The sequence below is a fragment of the Opisthorchis viverrini genome, assembly GCF_000715545.1.
Source record: "Opisthorchis viverrini unplaced genomic scaffold opera_v5_145, whole genome shotgun sequence".
NCBI classification, from domain to species: domain Eukaryota; kingdom Metazoa; phylum Platyhelminthes; class Trematoda; order Opisthorchiida; family Opisthorchiidae; genus Opisthorchis; species Opisthorchis viverrini.
Window position 1 is genome coordinate 1,259,827 of NW_008751802.1, and position 14,071 is coordinate 1,273,897.

A 14,071-nucleotide genomic window follows, 5' to 3' on the forward strand; every position below is an offset into this window, starting at 1 on the left:
ATATATATATATATACTCTCCTGTATCCTCTCTAAGTGCCGGTTCATCACACTGCTGACCAGCCGCTCTTGACTGAACGGTTAAATGTTCAAACAACTAGCCGGGAAGGTGCTAGTTCGAAACTCTGGAGTTTCGTAAGATGCGCACTGCTGATGATTCCCAATAAGGATGAGACAGTTGTACAGTACTTCTTACCGATTCAGCATAGAAAGTCTTCGCATACAGGACAAAATCTCCAATAAATGAGGAAGCCATTTAATTGAGCGAAATGGTTCCGGAAGAGGGGACGAAAGTTTATTTATGTTGTATCGCCTATAGGTGAAAACGTATCTGCCGCCATCATTTGGCATTTTTTCCGTGTTTGCGTGCTGATGACACTCCATCAGCGTCCTTTGGTCCTCACATGTAGTTGCCATATTTGGCCCCAGAATAGCATACCCTAATAAAGCGGAAATTCCAAACGAGTTTGATCCGAAAGGTAAACGGGATCAAGTTTGCTAGAAGAGTGCTACTTCTCAGCACAACTACGTCGTATCCATGAACAAAATATGGAGGTACAATACAGTTGTACCTCTCTGGCGGGAACCTACTATTCAAATTCGCATCATTGGCCAATTAAAATTGATCCAAAGCATGATCTTCATAAAAGAGTAAAATGGTATTTCGAGATTAATCGAAGCTTGAATTGCTTTCATAAAGTGGAAAAATACATTCTCCCCTTAAGAATATATCGGGTATAATGGCTTTAAAACACCACCTCTATGAGTTTAAATCACAGCCACTCTTCAACCTGATTCGATTCCGAGCGGTGTTTTGGAGGTATATGATTTTATTCCGATCCTTCTCTTCAGTTGTTACTTTTTATGTGGTTCAAGATGGCTCGGAGGTCAATGCATAAGATGTTCGCAAGGCTGCAACCCTAACTTCTCGATTACTTCTGTCAAGTTTTGATCAACATGACGGTGACTTGGTCTCCGTTCGTGTTTCCAGCCGCATAACAAGATGTATCAATGGCGTGTCTAAGGTTATCGATTTTCCGTTTTACCTTACTCTTTATGTACTGGCCTTATCCTAACATGTTTTTGCTTGTTTTTTTCGCAGGAAGGTAGATGATTTACAGTTTCGCATGGAAGAGGAGAAGATAACCAAGTCCACATTAGAATCCCTCAATGCAGACGATGAGTCTAAGATATTTGAACTTGAAGAAGCCTTGATGTTAGCTCGAGAGACGAATGAACAAACTGAGGCTGAACTCTCTCGCGTTCGTGAAGAACTCGCTGCTCTTTTAGCACGGCAGGAAACATCACGCCGTGATTCGAAAAGTACCGAAACAACAGTACAACAGTCGGCCTCCTCCTCACAAACTGAAAGCATAGAACAAGAAGAATCGGAGAGGTCTCCGGGTGGAGCTCAACCCCAGACTAAGGTATTTTTCCCTTTTCGTTATCTACTGTTTTTTAACGTTGTCGACTTCTGACTACTGATGAGATTTACCGTTTCGAGTGATCGGTTTTAGTAGACAGCGATATGTGGGCGGATTGCTTCTAAAAATTCAAACTTTGCAAGTGTGCCCAGATGAAGCGCTTTAGAAAAGCGTGTGACATGATAGCGGGTGCTAAACAGCACCCCTCGATTTTTGTTATTGTTTGCGAATGGTTTCGGGTATTAGTGATCCAGTGAATATTTGGAGACCGTTGTTTGGCGTTCCAGTTGTCGTAAAGTAAAGCTGTAGCAGTTTATGACTAAGTCTGATTGGTTAAACAATAGCGTGTAGTTTATTAATCATCTCCTTTGAAGTTCTGTCTTTTCTTATCGATAGCTGGAGCACGCGGCGAACGTAGCGACCGTCCAGGTTGAAAATCAGACCTGAACCACCCATCCATGGAATTCCACATTATCTTTTAAAAGCGATGGAAGATGGGTGGCCCGTGCAATGGTGATTCAAGTGCCTTGGCTGTTTGTTACTGAATCCTCTGCTCTATATTGTCCTATTCAAGCTGGTTTATAAGTGACTGAGTTCTATCTGTTCGTAATTCGGCTGTGCTTTGCCTACTAGTACATGTTTGAGCACACATCTACCACTTCTCAGTTGTCGGTTCATCACCTCCTAATTGTTTTCATCCACTCATGGAGGGGCAGATGTTTGTGCTTGGTTTGGGTTTTTCCAGGTTTTGATTTCGCGAACGTGCCCATCCTTTCTCGCTTTTCTGAAAATACGACAGGATGTCAAAGTGGGATCGCCAAGGCGGATGTCCTTACATCAGGAAAACATGGTTGGTCTGACCAGTGTGGCTCCGTCAATTCACGGACCGGATGTAGCTTTGCAAACCGAACTAGACCGTCTGCACCGTGAAATCGCTGACCGAGAGAAAATAGCTGAAAGTGCACTAAAACGCCAGGCAGATGTTTTGGAGCTTACCAAGACTGAGTACGAAAAGCAAATCATGGACCTGAATGCTCAAATTACAGTTGCCTCAGAGTATGTTATTTGCGGTGATGTTTCTTCCCCACACTTTTTCCCGTATTGCTGGCCAATTTTTATGCATTTGCTCTCCTTTACTCTCTTCGCTCCGGATTATGAGCTGTGTTCCGTTATTATTATCTCAGTTTTATCAGTTGGGGACAGCTCTTCAAGCCAGTTTGCACCCCAAAACGGAGAAAGTTTGACCGTACAACTTCCGTACAGTGACCTGTTTGGGGTTGTAGATAGCTAGGTAACTCAGGGGTTGTCCATGTTGCGAAATGTATAATTTTTGTGCGTTTATCGATTTTCTTTAGGAAAGAGTTGGTGTGGTTAGGTAAATATAAACAAGCTTTGGTGTAGTTTTTTTACATGCCAATCCGTCCGCTGAAAACAAAAAAGTCTTGTTGAGAAGATTATAATAGTGCAGCTAGTTTATGACATTCTGATCGCCCAAATTTTGTATTGTTGTCATTGTCTACCAGTTTTACAGGGCAAATTCCTGGACACTTGTGTTAATTCAATTAGTTTGTGACTATTTCTTTAACGGACTAATTGAGCGGTGCGTATTTTGCCGCTCCATCGGGTTTCACTTTGTAACGGACAGTGAATGAAGGAGGCATCCTTATCTGTCTTTCCAACCTGTTCGAGCCAGTTCAGTACCGGTTGAAAGCGGATTTCACTCAAAACCGAGGTGCATTATTGATGTTAAGAGCACGACTTTTTCGGATTATAATAAACTTGACTGCATGTCATTGGAATGCCAGATATCGGGTAACCCAAGATAATAACCAGTCAGCTGTAACACCCTTTCGGTGCCTAGCTTCCATGCCACACGAGGGCTGGGATACTGCCAGGTTGCCCAAGCATAGACAGGGAAGTCGAGAGGCATGGATCGGGCTCCTGCAGTCATTAAATTCGCGCTCTAACCACTTGAGCCATCTCGCCCCATATCGGGTAAACACCTACGGTTTCTATCTCGTTCTGTTTGGGTGAGGGTTGTTCACCCCACACATTGAGGGGAGCAACTGACATTAAACACTGCAGACTAAAAGCGGTACCCTAGTACCCTATATTTCCTGTATGCTGTAAAGGGTGGGACTCTTCACGTTCTTCCTTCTTCAGCGTGTGCACAGATTATCGGGTTTGGGGTAGGTGGCCAACTCAAAGGGATAATAGTAGTGACGTCTGTACGTCTGTACAAATTCATGTGTTTCGCTTACAGATGACGCTTATGGGTCTAAAATAGTGGTGGTGGGGCGGACCTAATGGGTCAGAAACCCACCACCGTATTAGAAGTCATCGCTCTTCAATACGTGTGAATGTAGGCCTGGCGAATTCAGTACGGGTGAAATCTGTAGTGAGGGAACAATGAAGTAAACAACGTTAGTTACCTTGATAAGCGTTTTATTCCTGTTCAGAGTCAAGTAGACCATATTCCTTTAAGGCTAATTCTGTAGATTAAAGCATGTTTTTTGTGTTTATTGTGTTAATCATCTTTCTGGTCGGGGATTAAGGTACATCGATGGTTGTATGCTATCACGTGACGCAGTTGTATATTCTCGCTGCACACCCTAGTCTGCTTAGTTTTTCCGGTCTGTCCGGGATCTCCATATTATCCTTACATTACTTAATAGCTGGGTAAAACACATCAAGAGTAATAGTGATTTCTCTTTGTGCTCCAGATACAAACGTTCATCATATTTCCATTTATTATGGGTCAGCAGGACTGTGTATTACATGCTCCATAGTTAGTGAGCGGTTTTAGTTTGTTTCTCCCTTCAACAAACTGTAATTGTCTTTCCTTCACACAGGGAACTGACGAAATCACAAGCAGACTGTGAGGTAGCCAGATCTCATTTAGAATCCACCACCGCCTCACTGCAGAAAGATATCGAAGACTTAAAGAAGAAGCTACGAGATGAGGAACAGAAGTCCAGTGAGAAAATAATCTCATACCAAAACCACATCGCCGACCTGGTGAGCTATTCATTTCGGCGTTTTCCGGTCGAAATCTCTAATCATACAATTGTGATCCGAACCCCGTCTTTCAACAGAGTGTCCAACAAGGCCTTTGTAGCCGACTGAGCACAATACCACAAAACTTTCTGTCTTTATGTCAAAAATAAGGGAAGGCCCTACTCACAGTGCGACTGCTGTTGGGTCATCGCCCGAATAAATCCATCCTCTCATGACTACAGTAATCCTCTCTTACCAAGGAACTTCGAGCAGAAGAAATCCACACGGGACACATTTTTCTCCTCAAATGATTTACTATACACTGTACTCCGGCCAGATCCACAGACACCACCAGAAGGCGTATTGTCAACTCGGCGTCAGTTTTTTAAGGGTGTCTATGATCATACACGCTAACACCTGTTAACTCAACAGCACAAGGTGACCGATAGACTGTCACAAATGAGATTATTGTAACTCACATCGCAGTCAGCACAATGTATCTGCCATCTCAGGTATGCGACATCCTCGATCAATAGCAGTTAAGCTGCCGTATCTGTTGTTGATGTATTGCTATCAGGTGGCGTTAATGACTCTCGCGCCCATCTACCAACGTCAGTTTTATCGTCATGATTTTCGTTTCCGTAATGCTTATTGGTTCCACTGAGGATAGATTGTACATGTGACAGGACGATTGTGCAGACCTTAGATACAACTGTACCTGGAGATTTAAGATGAAGCCTGAAGAGATTTTCTCATTCCATTTCTTTAAATCGGCCAGCAAGTTTCTTCAGATGGACAGCTTTCCAAATACTTCTTATTTTGAAAACTATCATTAGCTGAAATTTCCACCATGAGCTCTTAGGGGATGGTACCCACCAAGTAAGCTGAGAGTTCAACCAATGTTGGACATTTTCTACATATGCTGTCTGTTAGATCTTTGCCGAAGTTGCCAAACACTTGCTTGTATGGTGGCCTTCGAAGGTAAATACTTTTTTCGAGAACGTTTCCGGCTGGACCATGGAGTGTACTTTCTGCTACAGGGATGAAGTTCCGACAATCGGGAGATTCTTGATGTAGATGGTCTACTGTTTTGTGTCGAAAGTCCAGGTTTAGAATGAGTTTATTTACCCCACCGTGCCGTGCCGGCGAAAATCGTATCAAGTTCTAGAATTTGCATGAAAAGGCCGGTAACGTTTACGTTCTGTACATTTAACGCTGGATCATCCTTGTGACCTAACAGTTTTGCTTATTCTATAGAGGAAAATGGTAGCTACGCACTACTACGCTCCACAATAACGCACTGATGATGTCACCTCGATTGGTGATGAAACGTTTGCAATCAAATTGCCCAGCTCAGCGAACAAGCCAACGACCACCAGTTTTGCTTATATTCTCAACTCGGGCTATTATAACATGTAAAACTACTTGCTCGACTCCCCCAATCCGATGGATATCCACTAGTTTCGCGTTCAAGAAGCCTGTAAGAGTGTGGTTCTTCGGCTGCAGACTGCCTACAGACGATTAGTCCCTGGGAAGAACGAAGCGTGAACGCTGCTACCACTCAACCGGGCGGTAACATCTATTTCCTCCGGTAGGGAACGCAGGACGGTACGAACTAGTAGTGAATGACTGACTGCAATGGCCCTGTCATGCAACCAATGGATGTCCCGCATCATAACTAATGCATTCAGTTTATAGCTTCCCACTCCCTGCCATATTGGACAAACAGAACAAGTTGACATTAGTGAATTGGTTGGTCCTTCGTTTTTGACGCATGACTGTTTTTCCCTTATTCTGATTATTCTCGGTGAGTAAAACCGTAGCAGCTGGAACCACTGTACTTGGGTACACAGTCTATGTGCAACGCTAGTTTATTGGCTCACCACCGGCCCAACCAAAGTGTATTATGGCCCCTTCCACCCTTTCAGTTTTGCGATATGTAGCTCTTTTCCATATTTTTCGGCGCGGGTTTGTATTTATGTGCTTAGCTGATGCAGTTTTCATCATTTATTACCACTTTGTAGACTGCCGCATTAGAACACGAGAAGAGCAAAACTTCAGAAGCTACTGTTGAACACCAGCTTGCCCTTCACAACCTCGAAGAGAAACTAAGACTTGTTGAAAGCCAGCTTGTGGACTATCAGGTTCGGCCATAAGGTGATATTATTACGTTTTTCTCTGATATCCTAATTTTTGTTCACCGAATTTAGTAGATCAGTTGGTTTGCATGAAAGGCCTGCAGTGCCTGAAATTGCCCTCTGGAAATCCATTGAGGCGCTAGCAAGGAAAACTCCAAGTCCAGTTATCGTTTGTGGTTGGCGTGCTTGCCATGCATGATAACGGAAATCCCGGAGTAGTGTTTAAAAGTCGCGTGTGAGTAACTGCGGAGGAACTGTGGAGTTCCTCTCATCAGGAAGTCGATGTTTGTTTAGATCACCTTACACTGACACAAATTCAATTCGCATATTTGGCGGATCTGTGGTCAGGCGTCTCGTTATGAAGTACCGGCATTCCCTACTGAACGAATCGCGTCCTAAAGTAGGCTGCGTCTGAGGCCTCCACGTTCCTCGTGAAATTAGATAAAGGGAGGAATTCTTCTTACTCAACGTCAAATCCTTTCTATGCCCAGTCCATCAGTACATGCATATACTTTGTACTGTTTCAGGAGCCGTTTCCCCCGCTTACTGCTTATTGTGGCAGAGGTTCTGTGATGCATTCATGTCGTTTTCTCTACGGAGGAGCTCATCTGTTTTTCAGTTTCTCGCCTTGCGATTGGTTTCGGCTAAACTCATTTTATTGTGCACTACTGGAAAGAAACGAGTAGCTTAAGTTTTGTACGGTCCCTCATGATTACTTCCGCTTCAGGCACATGAGCAGGTAGGTAAAGCTTCCAGTATTGTTGTTAGTCACTCGTTCAGGGCATGTTTTTACCGGAATTACCAAGCTGTACATTTCAGTGAAGATGAAAAAATGGCTATCCATCCGTATCCACCAAACAACATGCCGCTCCACACAGAAGGCACAATATTTTCCTCTCTTATTTTTGGTTCTGTTTTCTTTCAAAAATTCGTTGGATTACGTGAGAAATCACTGTACAATGCTTTATTGGACTGCTCACATTTACATCGGTTTTATGGTTCACGTGATCATCAATCTACTCTGAGGTCACCATAAACATTTTTTATGTGAGGTGTGTTCTGATGCCTAGTTGGGATGTGCTCGGTACGACATTAGTTACCTACACTTCAGTCTGATAATGATGAACGCATACGGGGAATGAACAGAATGCCCATGATATGGGATTTGTGATAATTCAGCCCAATTAACTAAGTCGTTGAAAGCTTGCTGGCCGTATTCCATGGTCGAACTTAATCCTCTCTGAAAGGTACCTCAGTCGCTGCCAAATTGACGTAGGTACTGGGCAAAAATATACAATACCTGGCATTCACTGGCATTCCCCATCATAAAATATGGCCCCTGTTGAGCTGCCTTATCGTCACCAACTGCACTACTTTGTATTCCAGTGCTGGAGCTTTGCTTTGCTTTTTCACAGTGGGGAAGTATTTGGCCCGCTAGATAAAGCGTCTTTGGTAGTCTGTCCGGTAATACTCAACAGGCCTTTTGGATCCTCTGCGTACAAAAATCGTGTCGCGCAACAACAACATAACCAGCACTCTGAACTAATATTTTCGACCCTTGAAACCGAAAGCTTTGTTGACTGCATCCGACAGGTGCCATGGGTAGTAAAAAGTGGCTTTGGCTTTGTAGGTTATCGTATTGACCCAAGCCATTGAGACTAATAAATCTTTGGGTATACTTACAGTGGTCAAGTGCTCAATTTCTCAACTCGCCATGCAAGCGTTTGGTGAGAGTTCGTCCTAGAGCCCACTAATCGATGGATCAACTCTAGTTAGAGCTCTTTGACTGCTTTTAGTTGAAAGCGATAACAGCACCCATTTTTCGGGCAAGATTATACTCCTCCAGGCATTGTGTTGGACAGTTTTGGAGACACTGTTTAACCTAAATGTGGTCAAGATTCTTCAGATTTACCCCACCATTCTGCAAGTATTGATATCCTCCATGGAATTCAGGATGTACTGTATGGCGCAAACGTGTCCAAGGGAGAGAATCGACTACTGAAATCACTAGGAGCCATACTACGTTGATACTGTCATCAATACGCATGTGGCGGATGACCTGCTGTCTCTCATCATCATCCCATTACTTGGGCTGCTTCTAGGTGTATTTTCAAGTGGTTTTAGTTCAAATTTATTTTTCTTGGAGGAGAAGTCGGATACTGTAACTGCGGTTCTGCTGACGAGTGGATAGGCCTTGTGCTTTCAAAAGACCCGTGATATAAACCGCCACTTAGAACGAATGTGGGTACCATATATCTTCCAAACTGACCGGTCAACAGCTGTTTGATTAACTCCTTCGTTTGTGGATACGTTGTTTTGTTAATTCTGCCCTGATGGACCAACGTAAAATGTGTGCAGTGCCCGCTTTCCGTCTTTATGTGTTGAACGAAGAAACATTTTGCACATTGGCATAAGCTGATTGCTCCAGAACATACTCCGAATTATCAGAGTTATCTTGGTTTGTTCAGTTTCTTACTGCATTTTCTACGGAAACCAAGTGTTGTGCTTTCATTATCTACTGGTTGTGGTCATTTCAGAGTCCATTTGACATTTATCCAAGTGTTCGGTTCTCACGTTATCTGTTTAGCCACTTTTCCGTTTCTTGAATGCTTCACGTTTGAGTTGCATTACCGTAGTACTCTTGTCCTCTCTCCTCTCATGCAACTGCTTGGGGGCGCAGTCCTCTGTGCTGTCATCTGCTGCGGGCTGTGTACAAAACCAGATTGATCAAGTTTCCAGCTTTACCGATCCCAATGTTGACTCTGTCTCCATCCTTTCAAGACTGAAGGAGCAGGAAGCCAACTTAAAAAGTCAGCTGGATCAGTTAGCAGCTGCCCGGGCTGAGAGGGATGCTGCGATTGCGGCGAAGCTAAATGTGAGTCAGATCTTCGCTAGTTCTTGATCTCCGTCTACTCAGAAACAAGTGTCATGCCAATATGTTCCATTTGCTGGTTTTCAGGGGAAGTGAAAATGGTTTCCATGACGACTGAATTAAAACCAATGGCTAATGTGCCTCCGTTGGTATTAGCCTCACTGTTTTACTTCGACACTGATGCCACATCTATTTTTTCCATGCTACATCTCCGACCGGTTTGTGCCAGTGTATCATATTTCTGTGTTTCGTTTTGTCACTCGCCTTGTACATAACTTCACAGTTATCTCGAACTGAAGGCGAGTGTAGTCTTGGATGTAGTTCAGCATTTCCTGTATCAGGATACTGTTCATATCACAGTCACAAAATATTCATGGTCACGGGAAACGTCAGCTAATTTTGATAAGCAAATGGGTGATAGTAACATAGGTCAGAATCAGGCATGGTATCCGTTTCTTCATACTTCAAGCAAACTTCATTCTGAAATTACTTGAAATGGGTCACTTGTCAGCAAACTCATTGGCTGACTTTTTCTTATGTCAAAGTTTTGTCTGCTTGATTCGATGAATTACAACTAAATAGTCGCAACATTTAAATGGCCACGAAGACCAAGGAAAATCGACTAGTGGCACCCGAGATGAATCATCCAGTGAAGCACCACGAAGTGGAAGAGTAAGGAACAAAAAGCGATCGGAACTAATTTGAAGCTCCTCCAACCCATCAATTCAAGATTTTGGCAACCACGCTAGCCGACAAGAGCCGTTAATTGACATTCAACACTGATCTAGTGTGATAATCTGAAGAGAACTCACTGATTGGTTCCTCGACTGTCTTATAAACTGGCCAGTTTGGTGACCTGTTCACTTGGCCTGATGTAGCTTTTGTGTCAAGAGCGAAACGTTACCCAAATAAAAACTAGCGATTGTTTACTAAGTTCTGCTGAAACAATTACAAGAGTTCTTGTCCAAAACAACGGGAATATACTACAGCACAACAGAACTGAGAAGGTCGAAGACTATGTGCATCGCGTACTACAAAACAACGGATACCCAATAAACTATCGAAAGAAACTGAAAGGAAAGAACACCCCCGTAGCAACAACAATGGCCAGAACATACAGCTATACGAACTTTGCTCTCATACACGAAAAGCGTATATGGACTGATACAATATATTTCAACCGAATGGAGTTTCCGTGGTTCATAAACCGAGTGACACTTAGAGGAGATTGATTAAAAAAAACAGGGGTAAAAACAATCAAAGCGACCAAAACAGTGTTATCTGCCGGAAAAATTGCAGTGAATGCAACAAGTATTACACTGGACAGACGGAACAGCCTAGCTACACGGCTCAATGAGCACAACACGCCTGTGTGAAGGAGTGATCCACTTTCTCTGAATTTCGTCCATGAAGATGTGGCACATTGGAGTACCGCACATGCAAAGGTATTTGTGGTAATCCACAACGAACTCTATCTACTTACACGTTGAACTGGACCCAGTCTATGCGCTTTTGCAAACAGGATATCACGAACTAGATCGAATAATCCAAACACGGCTGAGCATCAGGCGAACTCATTAGCGAACAGGGTGAACTGCCTAACTAGCCCGGCACAGTTCAGAGGTGTGAGTCAGATGTCAAGCAGAACATTACTGAAAAATCCAGTCACTAGGATTACTCATCGAAAGAACCAATCGTAGTAGAAGCATGTATATATACCCACGCGCTCCACTACTCAGCACATAGCTCTTCTCTGCTTCACAACTATGCGCTGATGATATCAACTCGATTTGAGGCGAGACGTTTTGAGCACAATGGCTAAGCTTAGTGAACAACTCGACCACAAATGAACCAAACGTTTACATCTGTGCGATTGTTTGACGTATGTTGGTATCGCCTTCTTACTAATGTTCGGTGAATGAGGTGTTTACGGAAGCGCATTTGGTAGCTTGTTTTTCAGCAAACTACTCTGTCCACCTACTTCTCTTTAGTTTGAAGCGAAACCAACGCAATCCCTAGAAAACCACTCACAATTACCGTGCAGCTCCTTTACCTCGGTAGAATTTTACATATTCCAGACGCGGGTGCAGAATTGGACTGTTTGCTCTTCGTACTTGGTGTGGCTAATGAACAATATTTTCAGTCATGCCTCGAACTATTGAATTGTTTATTTAAAGTAATCTCCGCCTAAACCGCCATAACCTACAAGGAGACTCAATTTTTCAATGGAGATTTCGTCCACTAATGTGCCATAGTATGTTGAAAAGCCCAGAAGTACTGTACAGCTGTTTTTTCCTTATTGAAAACCAAGGGGCAAGGTAGCTTACGTGGTAAGAGCGCGACTTTACTAACTGGAAGGTGCGTGGTTCGAACCCGACCTCTGTCTCTCGGCTTCTCCTGTTTAGGCTTGGGCAACCTGGCAGTATCCCAGCCCTCGTGCCTCTTTCGGGTGGCGTGGCAGCTAGGCACCGGAACGGTGTTACAGCCGAACGATTTTTTTATATTGTGAATCATCAGCCGTGCGCATCTCACGAAATTTCAGGGAGATGCTGATCAGGCACTCGTGGCCGAAGCGTTGAGTGTTCACCCACCAACCGAGGCGTTGCGGATTCGCACTAGCACTACTCATGGTATCCCGTAAGGATGAAACGGCTTCACGGTGCTTCTCAGTTTTTCAAGATAAATTAGCTTCACTCGCGGGACGAAATCTCCATGCACTGCGTAAGAAATCCACGATCGAATGTAACCTACAATGGTAAGACGGCTGGAGTACGTCCGCAGATGGAGGCTTCCGAAGCGAACAATGTTCTCAATTCAACTGTGCTCTGCTAGACATGCGAACACGAGGTGAAAGCGTAAAACTTAGCTATATATGATCCCTACATTTTTTGCTTGAGTTCCACCTTAGCCTCCTCATATGTAAATGAAAACCATGTGGCTCATTGTGAGTAGTCTTTCATATAAATGATCGTTTTATCTTTCTATATGCAGAGCCCATATAGCTCAGTGATTAAAGCGCGAATATACTGACCTGAATGTCCGTGTTTTGAACCCAACCTCAGCATTCCGACTGCTGTCTGAGCTTAGGCAACCTGGCAGTATCTCAGCCCTCCTGCTTTCTTAGGTAGCATGGCACCGAAAGGGTACTACCACTGAATGATTGTTTTTATTGTATTATGTGTGCAGGTTGTGTAGTCAACATTTGATGTGCCCTGCCCTATGTGGATCTTACGTTTTCTGGATAGAACCCTTTAGAAATCCGAACTACTCTAAGTAGTTTGCTGCACAGTTCGGTATGAACTTGGCCCCTGTAAAATGCAAAGGGTTACTGCAAGATTGGGTGGGTTCAAACCTAAGCCTCATGCTTTCAGGTGAATCGATGGATGTGGTAGATAGGTTCACTTATCTGGACAGCGGTATGAGTCCCGGCGGACTGGTGAAAGACGAACTTCTTCCCTAGTGCGAAGTTCAAGATAGCGCTTGCCAAACGGCGACATTTGGTGCACGAACGTGACATCGACGTGACTGTCAATGGTAAAATGTGCATTGTCGCAGTCCCCTCTGTCCTACTTTATTGATCAAAGAAGTGACTGCTACGTGCGGAAGATCTCCGGTAAATCTATGCGTTTGATCATTAGTGTCTCCAAAGCGTTGAGTAGGTCTGGTGGGAACATCAAATCAGTAATTCTGGGGTACGCTGAGTGGCTTTTGGCAAAGTTCATTCTCTCCTGAGAGATCGAGTTGTCACACTTCACTGGTTGAGCCGTTTGCTTCACATGTCAGAGGGCCATTTTTCCCGTGGAACCCTTTTCGCCCAGCCTTGTTTATTGTGATCTACGCCACATTTTTTAAATAAAAATTCACATGTTGCCTTTCCAAGAGATGAGTTATAACAGCTGGGGTTTAGACTCGTTTGTGACCTTGGAGTACAAGCACAAATGCCTATGGCTTTGCTCTTTGATATTGTTGTTTTCTCCGGTGACAGAACTGGGTCGCATGGCCTCCAGTGTTGTTTTTCCTCTGTGACGAAGAAACGTCTCACCTAGTGAATACTACTTCGGAGCTATTGCTACAAGTGTGCAAAAATGTATCTAAAACGTCTTTAGCCATATTTTCTCCCTCAAGTTTCCACAGTGCTCGCTTGAGGGTATCCGTAAACTGTTCTGCCTGTCCTTTTTACTGGGGGTAATATGCTGGGCATTGGTGTGCTTGATTACAAAATACTTGTGTAACTTAGGAAATTTAGACGAGGTGAACCTCGGGTCATTGATACTGGGAGGTTGCGAATGTGACCGATTCAGGTACGAAGTGGTTGTCATGGTCGACGCTATGTTTAAGGGCATGTTTTTGGCTATTTTAGACGGGTGTCGACAATCGCAAAATGGCTGATTCCGTCAATGGGCATGGCAGAAACGAGGCCATGGGTTTTGTGGAGCTGCGAGGAGTGTATTCACATTCAACAGGCAACTTTGACGCCATGGCGCACTGGCGACATATGCGAATAAGCTTTTGTTCGTGTTGGTCCATAAGTGGGCAATGCGTGTCAACATGGGCAATATGTTTTATTCGACTGATTCCTGGAGGTCTGCTATGGTATTGTCATAGGACTTTGTTTTTGTTATATCTGCTGATTCGCCGGCC

General features: G+C 43.8%; 2 protein-coding genes across 2 annotated transcripts in view; one reads left to right on the forward strand and one right to left on the reverse strand.

The window, feature by feature from the left end:
• The window catches only part of T265_14132 (hypothetical protein), a gene marked incomplete at both ends in the record, with an annotated part of 16,892 nt that extends 15,530 nt beyond the window's left edge, over nt 1–1,362 (reverse strand). Inside the window, one exon of the mRNA XM_009172150.1 lies at nt 1,119–1,362. Coding sequence (XP_009170414.1) covers nt 1,119–1,362 — 244 coding nt within the window. The remainder of the gene's footprint in view (nt 1–1,118) is intronic.
• Nucleotides 1–9,433, forward strand: part of T265_14131 (hypothetical protein) — a gene marked incomplete at both ends in the record, with an annotated part of 32,815 nt that extends 23,382 nt beyond the window's left edge. Inside the window, 5 exons of the mRNA XM_009172149.1 lie at nt 1,102–1,426; nt 2,223–2,479; nt 4,276–4,441; nt 6,445–6,564; nt 9,239–9,433. Of these exons, the coding sequence (XP_009170413.1) occupies nt 1,102–1,426; nt 2,223–2,479; nt 4,276–4,441; nt 6,445–6,564; nt 9,239–9,433 (1,063 nt within the window). The remainder of the gene's footprint in view (nt 1–1,101; nt 1,427–2,222; nt 2,480–4,275; nt 4,442–6,444; nt 6,565–9,238) is intronic.
• Between the last annotated feature and the right edge of the window lie 4,638 nt (nt 9,434–14,071).